The 21,988-nt window shown below is 37.7% G+C and overlaps 1 protein-coding gene across 4 annotated transcripts in view; it reads right to left on the reverse strand.

Moving 5' to 3' along the window:
* Positions 1-5,052: 5,052 nt before the first annotated feature.
* The window catches only part of pparg (peroxisome proliferator-activated receptor gamma), a 32,222-nt gene continuing 15,286 nt past the window's right edge, over positions 5,053-21,988 (reverse strand). For 2 of the 4 annotated variants that reach the window (XM_053315072.1, XM_053315070.1), the window contains exons 2-9: positions 19,354-19,650; positions 18,850-19,019; positions 16,128-16,266; positions 11,626-11,825; positions 8,071-8,188; positions 7,745-7,938; positions 7,377-7,620; positions 5,053-6,350 (exon numbers count right to left, since the gene is read on the reverse strand). In XM_053315072.1, the coding sequence (XP_053171047.1) occupies positions 6,103-6,350; positions 7,377-7,620; positions 7,745-7,938; positions 8,071-8,188; positions 11,626-11,825; positions 16,128-16,266; positions 18,850-19,019; positions 19,354-19,648 (1,608 nt within the window). In that variant the 5' untranslated portion in view covers positions 19,649-19,650 and the 3' untranslated portion in view covers positions 5,053-6,102. Of the gene's footprint in view, positions 6,351-7,376; positions 7,621-7,744; positions 7,939-8,070; positions 8,189-11,625; positions 11,826-16,127; positions 16,267-18,849; positions 19,020-19,353; positions 19,654-21,988 lie in introns of all 4 variants that reach the window. The other 2 variants (XM_053315071.1, XM_053315069.1) reach the window with 1 other exon arrangement.

Consider the following 21,988-nt stretch of genomic DNA (forward strand, 5'->3'; position numbering starts at 1 on the left):
GAAATTTAAGACAATTTTAGCCACATTTGAACCATTCTTCATTGGCCAGAGTCTGTTCAGTCTGTGCAGCTTTGGGACTAATTATCCTATAAATCTTTTTGAGAAAGGGTTTAAAAACTCGCTCTAGCAGTTTCTTGCAGTTTCTTGCAGTGTTACGTGAGAGGATCAGTACCACTTTTTTAAAATGTTTGTCCTCTTGAATATGGGTCAGGAGCCACTAGATAATAAAGATAATAGATTCATTCTAAATCAGCTCATGGTGCCTTCAGTCATTATGGTCCTCCTCTCTGGTATTCTCAACCATATGAACTAAGGTCTGTTACAACAGCATCTTCTTTTAAAAACAGACTAAAACATTTTTTTCGCAAGCTTATAAAGCAAGTCTTTAATGGGTAAAACTTTTAGAATCAGTATTATTAGCATTCCCTTTTTTAATAATGATAATAATGCCTTCCTATGTTATTCCCTTTTTACTGTAAGAGCCTACATCATTTGTTTTTACATATGTAAACATTTTTATCTTACATTTTCTTATCTTATATCTTTAGAAGCACATTGAGTCTACGCCTGACATATGAAACGTGCCATATGAATAAACTTGATTTGACCAGCATACATAGCATTAGCATACATATAGGAAACAGGTAAAAACTGCCAGCCATGTTAATTTAGAGATTTTAAAGGTGCTGGAAAGTGGATTTGTTACCTTTGGACAGAGCCACTGGCCACTGGCCTTTGTCTTAATGCCAGTGTTTATACTAAGCTCACACTCTCTGGGCTGTAGCTTCATATTTACACATATGGTATCAAGAAGGGGAGATCCCAAAATGCAGAATGAGTCCTTTAAAACTAAAGAAACTGAGATACATTCTGATTTAAAGATTTCATCACAAACTGTGGCTTGTCAAACCAATTCAGCCACACGTTGACTTGTTTCTTAAAAATGTCGAGACAGTGTGTGTTTTGGATTTAATCTTTTCTTTTTAAGCTCACTAAGTATGTAATTTATGCTTGTTTTAAGAACATCAGGACAAGGCTCTTTTAGCAAAATACTTTCACAAAGCAGTCACAGCAATGTCAAAAATGTCTGCCTGTGCACAGCAAATTTAAATAAAAACATATCAGTCCCTTTCACTTGATCACACAAAAGAAGATGAATGGATAGTATGTTGCCCTCATTCTTGTCATATGACTAAACAGTCACGTGCCATTTCATCATGACATTGCAATAACTTTCCATTCAGGTGTCAATAAATTATGCTTAGATGAGGTGAATGAATGAGTCACCTGGAAAAAATCCATCGGACAAAGGTAAAGTCCTGACAGTTAAAGCCGAAGTCACACAATGTTGGTGGGCGTAAGCATGATGACATTTGATAGATCATGGAGAATTTTTCTTCACCATTGCATCAGAGCTTCTATTATTTTTACGCACGGGCCTACTTTCACATACTCTTCCCACGTTGGGCTACGTCAATTCAACAACTTGAGCTGGCACTGTCATATAATCTTTATTTGTTGATTTATTAGGGATATCACACCTTTATTAATGTCAACATGATGTAAATGTGTCAGATTTATCCAAAAGGCTCATTTTAATCTGCAGTTCCTGTGACGGTTGATGTTAAACATGAAAACAAAACAAACAAGACATAAAAAAGCAGACTAAATAATATTAAAGCTGATTTAAATAGATGGAAGCCCTCTAAAAGCAGACACACAAGCACATAAATCAATCAGAACTTTTTAACAAGCAACAAGACCAAAAATGACAAAGAACCAAAAAACTATACAAACAAATCCTATTCTAAGAATGCACAAAGCAACATTTTTTAATTACATTACTCTATTTGTTAATACAATTCATATTATGAAATAAAGTTCTTAATTGGGTTTAAACTATCTATAGGTTTCTATCAACAGTATCTACAATATTTTTTTTTATAACTGAAAGCCTAAAATCAGAATAAAACAAAGTCAAAAGAAGCCTTTTGGTGTAGTTTAGATTTGATTATATAAAGCTGAGGAACTTAAACATGTTAAATGTAGGTTCATATACAGAATTGGAGACCAACGCATGGCACTCCTAGTAGACTTCTAAAGAAAATATGAAAACAACTATGAAACCAAAAAACACACATTCAGCTGTTTAAAAATATAACTCACTAATAAATATTAATAGTAACTCTAAAAAACTGCAATTAAAATGTGTTGAAACAAAGCTGATGCACAGCATTATAATAACCTGTTTTATTATGTTATACAACTGAAATCATGTTTTACAGTATGAATAGGATTTTACTCTTTTTGTAATTTAAGTATCCACAATATTTCTAACATGTTTTCCCTCAGAACTCACAAGAACATAAGGTGCCTTAATGCAAATTCCAGCAGTGTTTTCTGTGAAAACACCAGATTAAACAAAGCTTTTTCTTGCAAGCTATATCTGTCCTAGAGTGGCAGGTGTATCGCTTCAGAAACAAGAGTTGTGCAAGGTCACACATACACACAGGTATCACACACTGGTGGGAGTAAAATTCCTGTCTGATACTAAAACAAAAGAGAGTGAAAAGGAGAAGCTGCTGTTTCTTAAGGAACTTCAGCAAAAACAAAACTTCCTTGTGTAAATCACACAAACGCTATCTTTGGACTTGGCTCTGCGGACAGACAACAGCAGAAATATACTTCTGAAAATTATTTGGCAGATTAGCTCAGGAATCTTGGCAGGGTTTGGTCAGCAGAGACCAGCCGTAACAAAGTGAGGATATGCTGACTCGACATAAAGAACACATTTAATTACCATCATCATCAACCGTCCAAGAGGACCATCCGGCCCTGAGCCAGAAACCCCCCCATCATCTGCCAACTCAAGGGCTTATTTTTAGGGGCCAAACTTCTCCTTTACACTGCTGCTTTCTCACGTCCTCCCAGCTTTTCTCTGAGTATGTCCTCACTTATTCCAGTCTTACCCCTTGTCTCATCATTTCGCCTTTTCACACACTGGAAAGATAAAGACAAAGACACCCATCACCCTGCAGCAACAGGAAGGCTCCCATTTCGTAACATCTTAAATCTTTACACGTTATAATATCTGATTACATGTTTCTGATGAATCATGCGAGGAGCTGAAGTGGGCGTAATGTGTCATTTTGTGAACACCCTTTCAGGGCACAGCCACATGCTGGTGCCACAAAAGGATAAGATAAATTGAAAACTTAAATCAAGATAAAGAAAACAACAAAAAAAACAAGCAACTGTAATGTATTTTTTAAATGGGCCAAATCTTTTTTTTGTGGTATTAACAGTGGATGTTGTGACTGAATGTGAAAGGTGTAACTCACAGTAATAAATCAACGCTACAGTCCCTCGCAGCTCTACAGGAGCTTTATAGCTTCATTCACCTCATTGTTTTGCTACCTATCCAGCACAGTTGAGTCAAGCAGATCAACAGCCAGATATTCCCCTTAGGGATTGGTGGAGAGCAAATCAGAGCTAAAAGGAAAGTGATTATTGATAAGGTGGACACAAACATGACTCCACATGAATGGTAATGTTGCTCCATGACTGCGGGATGTGTAAATAGGCAAATGTTGTATAAAATCAACAAGGACAGGTTCACAATTTTTCAAGTCTGTCTAAAAATAGCAGTCATGGGCCCATATGAACACTGAAACAGGTTTTACTTGCTGTAATCATTCCTCCTGTACATACAGCTCATTTGAAGACACCTACCTAACATGCTGATGTAAGTCCACAGTCCTCAATCTGTGTGTGAATGTATTCAAAAGTTTATCTGAAGCTTTTTTGAGGCTTCAGGCATCCGAACTGGTGAAAGCAAATGGATATCTTCCAAAGTTGAAGTTGTTTTAGTATGAAATTCCCTGTTGAGCTGCAGGGGAAGGATATTAACATAAAGAGGGACCACCGCAACTTTGGATGATATCCACTTGTTTTGCCTCATTTGGACGGCCGACACCGTATATTAGCTTCAAATAAACTTTTTCATACATTTGTTCACAGAAGGAGGATTGTAGGTTTTGGCCCCCATCTCTTCCATTGAAAATGAATTAGGAAGGAATCTTTTAATGGCCAGTTTGAACAGGAGAAAAGATTACAGTAAGAAAAACCTCTTTCAGTGTTCACGGGGCCTGTCTATAGTTTTAAGACAACTTTAAAAAAATGATATAGCGTTTATATATTTGTAAACTGATTTTTTGATGTGCTGTTTGTTTTATGTAGGCTACTTGTTAGGACAATACATGTTCACTAGAGATTTATAATGACCCTGGTTAATGTTTTTGTTATGTTGTAGTAGTAACTGGCTGTAATGGACAAAGGTATAATTTATGGTCTAGAGGGGTGAAAGAACCCTCATAGTCACACAAATAAAGTGTTTTAATGTGACTTGTAGGTCTGATGGCTTCTACTGACTCAAATCCAATTTCCACTGATCCCAAAATCTGTTAAGAGCGTTAATTCCCCATATGAAAGAACGTGCTTGGTGTGTTGATGTGACGTGATGTTTCAGAGGGGTAAAGCGTGATGTCCATAGTTTAACTTTGACTCTTACCTATTTGTGGTACGCAAACTACATGCTATCTCACTTTTTCAGCCCCCCACCAAGAAAAGAAAAAAAATGATAAGCAAGCACCATGTCGAAAACAGTTTGAACTCTTAAAAGTAAAACAACCTCCCCGCTTGCTGATCAAATTTGTATCCACAGATCTTGTTCTTCCGGCACGGTTCAGCAGAGTTCAGATGTTGCAATCGTTCCAACAGGGTGTGTGTGTGTTTGGTAAGAGACACCGAGGACAGCTGATGTAATGGCTGTAAAACTAATTTCCAAGAGCTTGAGTGACTGGAATGCTTTCAAGGAAGAATTAGCTTGACAGGGCTTTTAATGGTACATGTGCATACACACTTCAAAAGAAAGAGACAGTTGCCAAATAAAAAGTTAGAAAATATTTTTATTTACAACAAATTTCTCTCATTTCTCCTCCATTAATCTAATCCCTTTGTCTGTGTAACCCCCCCGCCCCCCCCCCCCCCACCAAAAAAATACATCTGATTGATCAGACACAATAGACACTTTGCATACATACAAAATAATTTCATAGCAAAAATTATAACTCAACCTTTTTTCAGGATTTGAAATAACACCTGCTGAATGAACACATATTATACATTATATATATATTTATAATACATATAATGTTTTTAAACGGCAAATCTTAGGCACAATATGGCATATACGGTTCCATTTTTCAACACAGAGCTAACATGATAATTCATGGGAATGTGCTTCTTCTTGGCTTAACACTTTCTCACAGTTTGTTAAAAGCTAAAATATGTTACAGGAGATAATCTGATTTCTGTCTTTGGATGAAGCTGATTTAAAAGAGATAGCACCGTCACCCTGATGCCAAAACAGAAAATGACTGTGCATGTTTTTGTGTGTATGTTTGTGTGGGCGTGCGTGTGTGTGTGTGTGCGTGTGTGTGTGTGTGTGTGTGTGAGAGAGAGCGTTCATGCATTTGTGCGTGTTCAGAGGTATTGAAGCACATAAACTCTGCTGCCTATGACGGTTGTAACGCAACATGTAGATAAGCTGCACATGAACAACACATACTGTACTGTGTGACACGTGGTGTAAAATATTCACAGTGTGAAACAGAACGAGCTGAGCATTCACAATTTTTTCGCTTGCCAATCAGAAAAGTCCCCAGCTTTTCAGTTTAAGACGCTTGTCCTGATTGGTGCAAAATGGGATAGTTTCATATTTTAGTTGGCAGCCTACTCATAACAAAATGTCCAGGCTCAGCAGTGGCTAAATGACTGTGCACCACAAGTTATTCACATGCTGCTGTCTAGACAAGATCTAACAGATTGTGTCTTTCTTTCCTTGATTTCTCTTTTCCTGTTCTTCCCCATCTCTTTCTCAATTTCTGTCAGTCAGTCTGTCTGGCCACCTCCCTTTTTACAACACACCAGTGCACAAGGGCTTCATCTTTTCATTTCACAACTCATGATTCTGAAAATAAAGTCTCTTTCTTTTTTCTTCCCGTTTTTCTCTACTTGTCCTTTTATCTCTCCCAGCACATTCTAATACAAGTCTTTGATGATCTCCTGCAGCAGTGGGTGTAAGCACATGTCCACCTCAGTTTTCTTCAGCAGCTGGATGAGGTGGACGTGGTCGGTGACGATCTGTCGCAGGTCGGTCATTTTCTGGAGCAGCTTGGCAAACAGTTGCAGAGAGTCTGGGTGATTGAGCTTCAGCTGCAGCTCCAACGAATGGAGCACTGTCTCCTGAAGCTGCTCAATGGGCTTCACGTTCAGAAGGCCTGGACGGTCTAGACAGGTGACAGAGACAGGGACAATGAAGCAGTGACATTTCTGGGACATTTTCTCAGTTTAAAAATCGAAATGAGAGGCGCAACTATACATCAAACATCTCTTAGGTCATCATTTCTTGTGGTTGACAGTCTTGTGATTTAGTTGTCCCTGAGAGCAGCGCCTACCTGCATTATTGCTAATTATAAAAAGCTACTTATCGTCATTTCCAGCTTTTATCTCAATCATTTAAGTTAATTATTGACTTAAATGTCTGACTTTAATCACCTGGGTCCAAGGCTTGACTTTTATCAAGCAGTCATGTGTTAACCAGCCATATTAGACCAAATAGTTTGGATCTGCTCAGAAATGTCAAAGCAAGAGAAAAAGAAAAAGAATGAGAATAATTCCTCCCAAATATAGTGTTTATCATTTAAATGGTTGAAATTTCTCCTCCTCTTCTTTTCTTCCTGATCAAACAGTTTAACAATCTGTCAACAACATCACTTTTACAGTTTGAATTGAATCTTGCTACAGATTATATAGTTATTGTTCCCATGGTGTAACAGATTAATTCACCTTTAGCTCCGCTCCCAGTAATATGTCGTGCCACCAAGCAATCTGATAAATGGGTCAAGGCTGGCCAAAGATTGCGTGAATAAATCAGCAGCTTGATATCTCAGGTCGTTAACAGCGGCGACATTACAGCATTTCATGTTCACTGTGAACATTTCTGCTGGAATTATTTTTTTTATTGAAAAAAACCTGTTTACTGAAATAACCAAAAAATTACATTAATGTTTACTTTAAAATACTAATACTATTCTACACTAAACATGAGTAAAAAAATCAAGGCTACTAAGTCTACTAGTACTACTACTTTGCACTAAATGTCACCTGATTTATATGGTTTTATGTACTGTTGTTGTGTTATATATGCCTTGTAAGGTGACCTTGAGTGCTTTGAAAGGCGCCTTTAAATAAAATGCATTATTATTATTACTATGAAATCTACGACATACATCGAACAAAAATCCAACACTCACCCCCACTGAGGATAATAACAGCCAGAAACAGCGCCATGTCGCTGTCGTCCAGCTCCAGAGTGTTGAACTTGACGGAGAATTCAAACTTAGGTTCCATCATTTGGCAGAAGGGTTTCCTGAGACTCTTGAGGAACTCCCGCGTCATGAAGATCTGTCCGTAGGAGATCAGGGTCCCGTCTTTGTTCATCAGAGGCGACATCATGATGATTAAGACCTCGATCACGCCATACTTCAGCAAAGTTACCTGCCAAATGGTGAAGTAATGGTTTCATAATCATAAAAACAGGTCATCATTCAAACTGTTTGCAACAGACTGGAGTGAATGATGGCTTATACAGGAGGGCGGATGCACAGTTGAACCGTCTCACCTGATCATTGAGATCCAGATTGACGAATCCGGGAATGCTCTTGGCGAACTCTGTCACTTCTCTCACAGCTTCGGCGGAGCGTGACTGACAGCTTTGAAAGAAACGCAGCTCCACAGCATCTGTTGGCCCCTGACCGCTGATACCTGTCATTTCCACAGTGCCGTACTCCAAACTTGGGTGGGCACCTGTGATCCCTGCCATGAGCGATACGTGAAAAGAAAAAACATGTTCAGCAATGTTTCAGATATCTTCAGACTATATTTAATGATGTATAGAGAAATGATTTGGAAAAGAAAATGATACTTTTGATAATTGGTACCACTGACCTGCATGTCCATGTGTAAGGGCGGAGGTGTGCTGCTGGTGCTCCTGGATGGGTATCTGCCTGCAATTAATGAACTGCTCCCCTTCCATTAGAGACTTCATGTCATGGATGACAAAAGGCTGGAGGCAGAGAAGAAAGAAGATATGTAAAAAGAAACATTTATGACAATATGAAAGAGCAGGAAAGAGACAAAGTAACAGCAAAGAAGAAAGGAAAAAGGGTTATATAAAAAAACACTTTCAGCTTCTCATACAGTAGGTCGTCTGAGGACATAGGGGTTGCAGACGTAATCACATACTGTCTATGCACTTTGGTCATGGCTCATTCATCACAACTGTAAAAGCACACACCACACATCTCATATGTCTAATGGGCAAGGTAAATAAATCTTAGCTGCAGGCTGAGGCAGACAAAAACATCATTTCCACGTAAATGAAGCTTAACTGAGTTAAAGTCGTGCTCACTGTTTGGTAAAACAAGACATGCACTAGCCTGACAGATAAATTGCACCATTCATAGATGCCAATCTTGCTTTTCCATAGTGGCAAAACTATGCATGTTTGTCCTCGGTTTATCTATTGAACCATTGGTCTGTTTGACCTCACACTTTGCTGCTGAATTGCTGAAGTAAAAGGGGAGTGTAATGTCCAGTTTGGTGCAATTTGGTCATGCAACATGTTTCATACAAACAAACTTTAAATACACCAACAATCAGCAAGCTGCTCTGACGTGTGTAGGTGCAGGGATCTGCTTGTCAGGGAGAGACCAGAGACGAATCAGAAAAGAGCTTTAAACAACAACATACACTCTGACCCCATATCTAGATGGAAAGCGGAGCGCTAGCGGCCCGTTTAGCAGATCAGCAGTGAGTGAATGCACAGGAGGCGTTCAGGTACATGCTTCACATCTCATTCACATCTCACATCAACTGCATTCATTTTTCTGTATGTTGAAGTAGCAGCAGATTGTAGCTAGAGAAAATGTGTCATCTTTTATGATTTATATTTTAACATGAGCATAATATGCAGCATTTGTATGAAAGTTGCACTCAAGTGTTTGCTGCAACAGCCTCTCTTGATAGTAGTTAATGGTAGCGAACTTTAGATAGACAGACATTACTGACTCAGTTTGCTGCATTTGTGTCCAATCTCTACTCATGCTATGGTTACGCTACATATTAGCAAAGTTAATTCCACAGAAACATCACAGTCATGTCCTTCATTTGTCTAATTCATTGAACAAAAGCATAATCTTGCTTGTGCTCTCTGTTTTTGCGATTGTGTCATCATTGACTGTAAGAATAGTAAAAATGTTGTCTACTTCCAACTCCGCTGGTGTGTCTGGAATGCTGGCAGAGTTAAAAGCTGATTACACATCAACTGGTATCAAGGCCCTTCATGTTAAAAAATGTAAATATTCTACTGAAGCTAAAATCATTGACTCCCAATTTGTTTCAGCAGGGTTTGCTGTGGTTTAGTAAATAACCCTCAAACAAACAGATGATTCAGTGCCATTTAGCTGCTATCGCTGTGATGAACAGTCATAACAAGCACAAAGACATGCAGAAGAGCCTTGAACTCTTCTGACTGAACATAAAGAAGCTGTGGAGAAGGGAAACAAAAAGCAGACGTTTCTTCTACAGTAACTCCTCAGTACTAAAGCCAATAATAATACAAATACATAAATGAATGAATAAATAAATAAATACTACTACTAATAATAATACCACTACTACTACTACTAATAATAATAATAATGATATTAACAATAATAATAATAACAATAATAATTTCTACAAACACTTTCAAAAATGACTGATTTTGACCATTTTTAATAATCAATAGACTTGAATTCACAACACTTTCCATTAATGGATCTGATGGTTGGATTAAACATTATTTTATGTTTATATTTTTATTTAGTGAAATAGATTTATTTGAATCAGAGTTTTGAAAAGGTTTAACTTACTGAGGTTTAGTTGATCAGGACTTTCAGAATTAGTTATTAAAACACATTCAATATATTTGCAAATATCTTATATTCATATTGACAGCTGTAAAGTTAATATGACTTGCTGACTTGTGGAGTTTTGCATTAATCATGCAGATTGGATGGGTTATATATATATTTTTGTTATTATTTTAACCATCAACATTTATTTTGGGGTGGACCACAAAGCTGTGGAGTATTCTTTACAGTTTTCTGTCTGCACCCTGTAATTAAGATGAATTGCATCTCCTGATTAGATCAGTTTTGAATACAAAGGTTCAATATCTTGAAAGAAGATGAAAAAATAGAAGAAATAGATGATATCAGATATTTTCCTGCAGCCCAATCGCATAAATTACCAACTGTCTGAATAAGTTAGTTTGAAGTGTAGAGTTGTAATGTTGAAGCGGAATCAAACTGCAGAGAAGCCGTGTTATCCTGTTGCATAGCTTGACCACTGTAATCTGAGATGTTTTCTGACAGCCAAGACATGTAGAAACCAGTCGTTCCACTTTTCTTGTTAGCACAGCAAGAATAGCCTGAAAGGACCTCATGTGAACTATACTGAGCATGCAAAGACAATACCTGTAAAAGTTTTAACACAGACAGTAAGTCGAACGGTTTAAACTCAGAGGAGCTGCTTGTTTTGTTTAAGCTCCAGGTCTACTTGTTATGTAATGTTTTTGTAAGTGAAGTTACAAAGAGATTATTCATAGACAAGTACCTTTGTATTTCCAATATGGAATTTGAATTTAGAAAATGTGATCCAGTCTATTTGCTTATGATGGTGTTTCATGGTTGGGTTGCTTGTGATATTTTGCCTGACAAACACCTTGTTGGTCAAAGCACTGCTAGACTAAAACATATTTTAGGAGCTTGCAAAGCTCAGTGTTCAAACTACTGTACATCTCCCTGCTTTTGTTGCTTGAGATATTTGGAATTAATGAATAAACTAATAAACATATGGGTCAAATATGGGTGTGTGTCTAATTCATGGCAGGGATGGAGCAACTGTTCCAGCAGCTCAGATTAGAGCAGGACAAGGATATAAATGCCAATGACAAGATAACTGCAACCAAATGCAAACAACTTATCAAAGATAGGTATTCACCATTGCGCTTTCCTTGCTGATTCACCTGACTCTGGTTGGTGCACATGACAGACACATACTTCACCTACAGAGTGAATCTCAGATAAGAGAGAATCTGAGATTCTAACACACAGTTCCTGGAGCACAAAATGCCTTAAATGTTGACTTTAAAAAGTCACATCAGGAAATAAATTAGATTCTCTGGTATTAAAATCATGTGTTGCATTTTTATCTGTCCAGTTTTGTGCAGAATTTACTTTATTTTATCACAGATAAATGCAACCATAACAAATGGAATAGCTACCAAACAAGGAAAATGTTGCCTTGGCCCTTGAAATTTATAAAGGAACTCTATTCATGTGGTACATGCACCTTATTCGGATATGCAGTAGAAATTAACTTTGAAGGCAAGATACTCCCCTCACTATATATAGAAATAAATAAAATAAAGTAGAATTGCAAAGTGGTGCTGCTTACCGCGTTGTCTCCGGTCTTCCCAGAGAGGATGGCCCTGGCCTTGGCCTTGGTGAGGGGGAAGTATTTCAGATAGGCTTCGTACAGATGCCGTGCCAGAGCCCTCAGATCTGCTGCCTCCGGGTGCATGTGCTCCATGTCAGACGAGAACTCAGCCAGCAGTTTCTCCTTCTCCGCCTGAGGCATTCGGCCAAAACGAATGGCTGGGAAAGGAAACAGACAGACAGAAACATGCGTTAGCACACAAATAAGCTCAGGTACAGCACAGTGAGGTGGCAGGCAGGCAGATATATAAAGTAAGACAGACAGACAAATAAAAGTAATCACACAGATAAACAGAATCTTGTCTTTCCGTGTGCTACACATTTTGTGAGACAAAGCCAAGCTCCTCTAAGCTACACAATTTTCGAAATACGTGAATGTGATAATTGATTTTTGGGTGGTCCAGGAAACCCCTACATTATATAAAACACAGAGATCTACTTTTTCCTACCGCTAGCAGCAGTAACATATCCATGGTGTGTGTACATTTCCAACATAATCAACCACAAATCATGTCGTAAATCTCCTCCTGTTCAGTTATCTAAAAACAAACATCAACAAAAAACAAAACACATAATAGAGTTTCCTTTTATGTATTATGCTATTACGATGTCAAACCAATGAACTTAATAACAAGTAAGAAAATAGGCAGTGATATATAGTCTATTTGTTCCTATCCTAATCTCTAACTGGCGTAGCTATTGCTGAACCTTTCCATTTTGGTGTTGGCTTAGTGAGCTGTTTGGCTATGGGACTTTTTTCCTATCTTTATTTAAGAGCATGGTCTTTCAATTTGAGACCATGACTTGTTCAGATTTTGCAATTCGTTCCCTCAAAACGCCTCCCTTGCACTTAAACGGCCCCTCCTTGTGCTCAGATTTGCTCGAACTGTAAGATATATTGTTGCTTGTACAGATTTCCTGCTCCAACTTCAGCCCACCTCCTAGCTCTTAGGCTGCTTCTGTGCACTTGTGAAATGACTGCTCTCAGATTTCTGCTCTGCTCTCTGACTTTTTATGCAATAACTCAAAATTGCCCAACCAATAGAAGGCCAGGTGTAGTGTTGACCAATGAAATGACATTTTACATTTTACTTCTACTAGACTACTAGAGCGTCTAGTACGGGCTAGTACTCTTTAACTAGGTTCATCCACCATCTATCCATTCATCAATTTTAACTGTCCTGATCTCACTGCATTAAACATAGGTTTGAAATTCATACACAAACAGGACTGGAAAGCCTGCCAAGACTGTTCATATTTCTGAATTATTATATTAAATTTTCCCTTAACTACAACAGAGCTGCTCAGACAACTTCTATAAAAGAGTCACACAGTTCATCATTTGGTGAAAGGGGAAAAAAACACTGATGACAACAAATACAGTAACAAGTCAACAATATATTTCTGTTTGATAACACATCGTTTTATTTTTTGCAAAAATTATACGATTTCCAAAAATCTGAGTCTGGAATTTCTCCTTTGCCTCTTTCTGCAGGATATATTGCATTGTGCATAAACAAATACACAACAAAAGAGCCAGTTTGGATTTCTGTTTTTGAAAGGATGTTTTCCACCCAAACGTTTAGATGTCTAAGAGGCAGAGAGGTATCTCTTTAATCTCTTTTATGATGCAGTCATATTTCTGATATCCCTTTCTAACATTTCAGGAAATCCCACATGATTATTTGCCAAATTTACTGATGCTGTCTAAAATGTGATTGTATTCATAAGTTGACATTGTATTTTTTACTGCATATGCAATGGTTTTCCCTTTTCTATTTAACTCTATCAAAATGTAATTTTGAATATTTTTATACTGCTTTTTCAAAAGTGGTTATAACCTATATTATAACTAATTTTGCATTACCCAAGATATGAATATTTTATTAAGTGACAATATATTTGACAAATGTGGTGAAAATGCTCTTTGTAATGTGACTGAAATTCGACACTGAGTTGTGAAATGGTTAAACCCTTCTCTTTCTGTCAGTGGAAGTCATTAATTATCCCTCCATTCAAGTCTCCGCTCTGCATTTACTTCAGCATTCATGATTGTGTAATGCCGACTGTGTGATGAACACACACCTTAAGCAAACAAATATAAACTAAAGTAGCCCTACCACGGACTGGGCAATGAGCCCACAGCAGTGACACAGTAGCTTGGAGAAATCAGTTGAAGTCTATGTACTCTGAGATGTCAATTATTGATCAAATAAAAACCTACACGCAACAGATTTACAAAGCATGGACTGTCCCTCATGAAATAACAGTAGAGCGATATGAGGGAAGGTTGGAGAGATTATGTAGCAGATAAAGAGGAGGAAGAAAACTAATAGTAGATGCTAATCGCACGCATACCTGGGCATAATCATGTTTTATAAGTACAAAGTTTGAATAAAGGTAGAGTCTGTAAGTTCAAAAAAATGAAATCAGTTTCAAAACATTAGTCATGTGTTGTTACATTTGTTTAAAAAAGAGACGTCAAACACAAGTTCATACTTTAAGTTTTCATTGAAACTCATTCACTAGCTAGTTTACAGTATTCATTATAATGCTATATTATTTGTCTGATTACACTTCTCCTTAAGGTGCAGTTGCTCTGAAAATATTTGCCCGTGCGACTGAAAAGTTTAAGAATATGTTTCCTGTCAGTCTGACCATCTTTGACAGACTTGCAGGTCATAATTTACCTTTGCAGTATATTCAGAAAAGGAGTCGTTATTCTGACAGCGTGCCATTTTCCTGTTTTGTACCCTATTACACTGGCATATTATAAAGTACAGCTTTGCTCTCATACACTTACAGTTCATGCTCACTCTGATCAATATTGATTTATTACAGTGAACCTGCGATATTACATCCTTTGTCAGTGCAGAGTTGGAAGCACTTTTATTGGATGGAAGGTTAAGACTCAAATTATGTGGACCTATGCTGAATCTTTTCAAGATATTCAGGTTCATACATCAAAAGAGTAAAAGCTGTAAGCTGTCCCACCCTAACAGGTGCAACAAAACTAACAAGAGAGTCAGGGAGATGTTAGTCAAGCACAACCTGTCCACACCCACACAGTCATGAGGTCCACGCTAGGACTCACCTGCGAAGGCGGAGTCAGGCTTTGATATGAAAACGGCCACTGCTGTGCCGCTTGATGCACCCCAGTGGCCAACAAAGGCTAACAAAAGAGAAGCACGCAACAGCTGAACAGCGATGGGTGAGGGCAGATGTTTCTTTAAGAAAGACAACCCTCTCACTGATCAGACTAAACTGTGTTGGTATAATAGAGAATTTATGTTTAAATGGTGCGATGAACATATATTTGTTTTGGATCTAACAAAGATTCTCACAGCTTGTGAATCTACACAGAAACAGCAGTAGAAACACTTGCATACTGCATTTGGATTGACAATGAAATTGATCTGCCTACAGGCGACTGAGTGTGGGAGATGTCAGCCATTCCTGACAGCATCGCAACGCTTCCAACCTGCATACCAGACACAAATAAGTGAAAACACCTGTGCAAGTCTAGCATGGCTGTGTAGGAGTTAGTAGATGTGTATTTGCTCATTTCCGTTTATTTCGTATTTGTGTTTAAAATTGAGACTACAAATATGCTGTTTTAATTCAAAGTTTTATTTTCATTGCATTTATTTTCGTTTCATGTACTGATCTGAGGAACGCAAAGATCAGATATTTTCATCTGTAGCCATCCACATCTCTTCAGTGGAGTGGAAGCTTGAGAGACCTTGAAGTGTATTGTACTGTATTTTATTACATTTTCTTTTTATCAATACAACTTTTAATTTTTTTAGCATTCCCATCTTTCCCCGTCACAATTAAGTGCAAACTGTGCAAATGTGCATAAAAACAGGTGATTCAGTGGCTCACACTTTCAGCTTAAGAGCAGTACAAGAGGCAGAGTTTTACAAAACATCTGAACACAGTTACTGCTTATTTTTGTTTCGATTCTGCCAGTATGAACCTTGGGATGCCTTATATAGACAGCCACAAAGCCAGGCAGAAATTAAGGTAGGGTGGGGGTGTTAAAGTTGGCCTTAGACCACAATTTAACTTTTAAATTGTGCTGTTGGGGTGGCAGGGTGATGGGAACTGAAACACGAGGGTTGCGATGACCACAGAAGAAGAAACTGTTCAAATATAAGACAGTGGTATACAATGTTCAATATATGACCATCACACCTCAAAGACCAAATTTGCAACAGTGTAGTGAAGATATATCTGGAAAGGGCATCAGGGCCACAGTTTCAAATAAATCACCTTTCTTGTAACCTGCATCTGCATATTTACTGTGAGCATAAATGGAGGGTTCATGTCTGGGTAATGTTTCTGGCCTTCCCATATATGCTTTAATTTCTTTGCTAAAAATAAATCAAGCACATCATGCATGCTGTGATTGTCCAATGATTATTATAAAAATTGTGATGACAGTATTAACTAACTTACCGTTGTGTGACATGCCAACATTGAGACACTTCTGAAAGCGACAGTATTGGCATTTGTTCCGCGACTTCTTGTGAATGCGACAGTGAAGATCACAGTGATCATACACCAACTTTAACCTGATTGTGCGTCTGAAGAAACCCTGCAGAAGAAAAAGAAAGAAAGAAAAGAAAAAATTACTTACAGACACTATCAGGCATCTGTTGTTTTTCTTTTTACCTTTGCTCCACACTTCTACTCCACGTTTAGATTTCTTCAGCGGTCTCAGTGCAGGAAACATGCATTTAATTATTTAAATATAACTCTTCTTAGAGAAAGTAAAATGATTGAGACAGTATGTTTATTAGACTGGCAAATAAAGGTATGGTCAGACACAAAGTTAGGAAAAACATCTTTTGAACATTAGCAAATACTTTGTGTGCCTTGTAAGAACAGGAAACATCTATATCTTTGTTATAGTTTAGACAAGAGAGGAGAAGGTGGAAGGAAAGAGAAAGAACAGATCAATTATCTTCCTCAAAAGCAGAATAATCATTTTATTTTTGCATTTTCTATCTAATAATGCATATTCTGATTCAAGCTACTTTTTGGTGAAGCAGCACATAGTGTCAATTGACTGACAGATGCAGACTCAATACCTGGTTCTTTCTAATCTGTAAAGGAATCAATCACACTGTTCATAAACGTATTTAAAAGCAGATTGTGCTTTAGTACTATGATGTTTTCAATATTAGGACCAAAGGAACACTTGTGCTTATCTCAGCTATTAGCTATGCGGCCATGGTCAAACTCCCAACACACACTCCTACACCCAGTCACAAGTTTGTTGATGGTTGTAGTGTACGTCACTGATGACTAATAAAGTTAATGGAAAGAAGAACTGAACATAATAAATTAGACACACAAAGAAAAAGTTTTCTCAAAGTGAAAAAATCCACATCTGCACACTGCGGTAAGTGTTTGGCATCTTCAATCCAATAACCCACAGATGTTCCTTTTTTAATCGTAGGTTATTTAAAGGACAAGGAAGTTAAAGGGGGGTCAAGACTCCACCTCAATAAAGAATGTTTTCTGTTTTGAAACAATTAAGCGTTTGCCTGTTTGGCTGACCCCCTCTTCTGGTGAGTCTCCCCTGGGACTCAAGAAGAACAATGACTACTGTACCTTACCTTCATTCAGCCTCTGAAGGTACAGTAAGATTTAGACCTTTTATATGTACATTAGGTGAACAAACTATAGCACAGAATTTAGTAAACACTCAAATGAAAGAAGTAGCAGTCTCAACAATGGATTTTTACTGTATGGCGTAGTGGAGTAAGGTTTATCAGGCCAGTTAGTGAGATCAATGCATTGTTGGTTTTGGCCTTTTAATGTGGTCTGCTGATGGTAAAAAAAAACAAACACCATTACCATAGATATCCTGTAATAAGGCACTATTAGGTCTGAAGGTCTATTATACTGTACTGCATGGAATTACATCATACCTATGTAACGCTTTTTTTTTTCATTTACTGTATTAAGTAAAAAGTTTTCTTCTAAAATTATATGACAACAAGTTACATATCTCAAGTTTTTTTACAGATGATATTTAATAATTTTGAAAAACAAATGTTGCTTTGGTGATGTGTTGAATTTAATGGTTATTTATAAAGTCTATACATACATTCTAAGGTAAAAATAACATAAGACTATGTTGTATGTAAGAGGTGTCAGAGTATTCAAATGGTAGGTGTATCTTTATTATAACAAACAGCCACTAATCTAACACAATCTAGCATGCTCTGTTTCAAGTCTATTACAGGGTACGGGCAATCTTTTTTTATACTGTGTAGACACAGCAGCCTTATATACGCATTTGTCTGAAATAATTTTAGACTTGTGAAAATTTGTTGGAACAAAAGTGTCGCTGTCTCATTTCTTGGGAGGACAATGTCAAAAAAATGGAAACATGTGTGAAACTTCCCCCACACTCTATTAGTTATTTATACTCTTTACAGGTACTGAGTCTGAGGGGCTGGGTGTATGTCTGTATGAGCACAAGCCTCTGTTGAGCTCTCGCAGAGTGGAAAATGTATGGGGTTTGTGGTTAAAGTGACAGACAACAAAAAGATGAAGAAATGTACTCTTCTCTCCATCCATTATATAAAATTAGTAATTCCGCCAACATGTTTCATCTCAGAGTGACACAGTGTGACAGAAAAAGGAAGACTGGCAGAGAAACAAAACCTAGCGATTTGCTGTAGAAATGGTTACACTCATTGTCATTTCCTGACATGACTCGAAGGTGGCACAGCAGTCAATTTTTTTTTCTTCTTGAATTTGAGGCTTAGCATTTACTTTCCACTACTTTGCTCTGTAATTAAAACCATAGTATGTGTCTCTAAAATTACTGGTAGCCAGATATTTTTTGAATGAAAAAAAAGAGAAAAGAAAAGAAAAAAGATATTCTGTACAAACAGCAATCAATATGAAAAAAAAAACACTTTTGGATGCAATGTGAACACTCATCCCAAAAAAGAATAAGCAATTGTGCAACATAAAATTATTCTGTTTTTGATTATTGAATAATTGTTAAAGCCATTTCGTAAACAACCGATCCAAACATTCTGCTTTTCTTTGTCAAATGTGAAGTAATGTCTAACTGAATATCTTTAGGGTTTGAACTGTTGGCCCAAACATTTTTTATTCAACTTTTATTATTTTTAATAATATCTTTCAATCCTACCTTACAGCCTTCACAAGCATGGACACCATAATGAAACCCAGAGGCTTTATCTCCACACACACGACACTCGATGTTTAGCGATGATGCCGTTGATGTATCATCTTGAAGCTTGGAGAACACGGGACTGTCAGAGTACTGTGGTGGTGACTCTGGCTCCAGCTTGATTGAATCTGACAGAAAAGTAGATCATCAGGCAGGTAGGACACAAAGTAGGCAGAGAGACAGAAATCTGAAGTTAATACATAATTAAAAGAAACAAAAAATAGTGTATATCCATTAAACTATTATCAAATTATTCTGAGATCTTCAGCAGAGGATATGAGTAAATATCTTAAATACCCCTATAGTAAACTTGCAACCTTACTACACTGAAACTTCTTTATGTGATTTCTTACTCTTCTTAAAACAAGTTGAAAACAAATCAGTTTCCTTTTCCTACAAGCAAATTCTGCTGACGAGCATTTGTTTATATTGAATCAGGATTAAGAAATCAGACTGACTTACTGTGTGTGTCTAGCTCTGCCCTGTAGCTGTGCATGCTTGTGTAGTCCATGTTGGTCAGGTGGTCTTCACACTGTGGCGGACTGGGGTCATAGGCCACACCGACAGAGATGGAGGATACCAGCGAGGGAGACATGGAGGAAGGGACTGAGGAGGAGGAAGAGATGGAAGCGTAGTCTAATGTGGACAAATGCTTCATGTCGAGGGAGTGGGAGCTGTCGTCCAACTCAGATGACAGATCCACGGCGCTCAGACTGAAACTGACAGGCCAGGCTAGGAGCTGCTGGGTGTCCACCATATCTACTGTGCAGAGAGATGAAGCAGTGACGTGTTAGCTGATGCAATATCCTTTGTTGACTGTATGTGACCTTGTTAAAATAAAACAACTCTCAATCAGCAATAGAGAGGAGGGGAGAGCGAGAAAGGGGAGCATGAGAGGGAGGGAGATAAGAGAAGAGGAGTGCAGGACCATAATAACCATAAAAAAAGTCCACATGTAGCAATATATGTTGTGTTAATAACTTATGTTTGTCTGTTAAGAAAAGCCCAAAACATAAACAACACACACGCACACACTCTCTTAATAACACTATGATGAGTACGCCTGGTCCGCCAACTCGTTCCTGCAGTCTGTCTGTTATCTAGTAAACAGGGAGGCAGATTGTGTCACTTGGAGAACAAGACGAACTCTGGCACTGAGGAACGTCTCTTTTGCTCATAACACCATCTTCCTCTGTTGCTGTTTGGGTGGCTCGCTGTGTGATTGCCCAACCAAAGGACACACAAAGCAGCACTGTTTGAGCTTCAGTCTATCTGAGGCCAGGGATGTAGGACTCTAGCTTTTTGAGTGGAACAGACTGCACCTTCTGAGCACCAACATATGTTACTGATTGGTAATTACGGACTTGGTTGGCACTGAAACCGCTGTGACATTTAGCTATTTGCTATCTGCTTTTCATTCATATTTTCTGGATGGAAAATATGTAATTTGGTTTGGATTTTGGTGAGTTTATTTAGAAGATAAGGCTGGTGATAATAAATATTGTGTTAGGCTGTCTCTCAAAACTGTTTGACTTCCCAGCCCTCTGTCTGTGGCTTTCTACCCCTAATCCCATTTGTTCCTACTAAAGACAGTCAACTGTAAAATTGGTCACAAATGTACAATACACAGGGTGCGAAAGTATGAGTGAAAGTATGCAGTGCAAGTTGATTGACCAATCAGAGTTTAACGTAAGCAGGTTTTAGGAGATCATCATTTTTAAGAGTCATGGCTGATGAAATGCATCATGATTTGCTGAAAAACACACGAGGAAGGCTGTGTTTAGCCCTTTAAGTGTCTTTCCAGTAAATCTGATGGGTCACCAAGTATGGTGCAACACCAGTGCTCAGAAAAAAAAATCAGTGACAAAACTTACCAGGCTATGTATAGAAAGAATGCTCTCTACTTTTGTGGAAGCAATAATAATCCTGAGTAGAAAACATGACTGTGGTATGTTAGGTACCGTTTGCCCGCTAACTTGTTAGTAGGTTAGCATCCTGATTGTGCAGTTGTATGCATGACACATAGCTCTCTGTTTCAGTGTTAATCACCAAGGTTTCTAAATGACAACATCTGCAGTTTAATTGAAACCAATGAAATGTTTGCTGCTGATCAACAAGAGTGTTTTTTTGTATTATTGAGGTGTGGCCTTCATCTCTGTGGCTCTTGCCAGCTTTGTCAACATCGACCGCAGAAATCTCTCCAAGCACAGATATTACAGCTGTTGCTCTGTCTCCGTTTGTTTAACTGCAGTTAATATAGTAGGTTTAAACCTAAAGTATCTATTTTGAGCTTTAACCTAGAGTGAACACAAACAAATGCCATTATGTTATTTCTCTGGCTGTTCACTGTTTCTGAAGATCTCTCAGCCTTTATTGAATTGTCAATGTTTGATGTTGTCAGTTTCATTCTCACTGAAACGTATTATTGTGAATTCTGTTCTGTACTATCTGTTTTGACACAAAAAATAGACAAACCCACATTTTAACACGATTCATCTACTGATCCCATATGAGTCTAATAATACATTTTGCATATTTGTGTAATAAATCAACATTACAATCAATAACTAAAGCCAAACAACCTAATCTAAAGGGAACTTCATTGCTGAGCCAGTGAAAATAATTACAAGGCCAGTAAAACTCTGATCTACTGGCCAAGTGGGTCTGTGGGGAAAATGTTACTTTTTTATTTTTAAAACAGTCTAAATAATTTCCTTAAACAGTCGGGCACAGTAGATTTATAAAACAATATTTAAACAAGAGTAAAGAGTGTATTTGTTGGGGAACTATTTTCATCTTTGGATTACTACACATTTGGTGCTCCAAACTGGAAGATAATCCACAGTTTTCATATATAAAGGGATTTATGTATGAAGGAACATGACACGCAGAACAATGGAGGTCTACAGCAGAGAAGAATAAACTTTAACTTCATAGACGATACTTGTTAGTAGGATCAATTCATTGCTGGCTTTGGTCTTTTCATGGGATTTGTTGACAGTGTAGAATGTCAGGCTTATCCTTTAATAATCTATCTGCTACTTGAAGAGAAATGAACAAGTTGACCTAGAAAAATGTATGAAAAATGATTTAAACA

This window comes from Scomber japonicus, chromosome 3 (genome assembly GCF_027409825.1).
Source record: "Scomber japonicus isolate fScoJap1 chromosome 3, fScoJap1.pri, whole genome shotgun sequence".
NCBI classification, from domain to species: domain Eukaryota; kingdom Metazoa; phylum Chordata; class Actinopteri; order Scombriformes; family Scombridae; genus Scomber; species Scomber japonicus.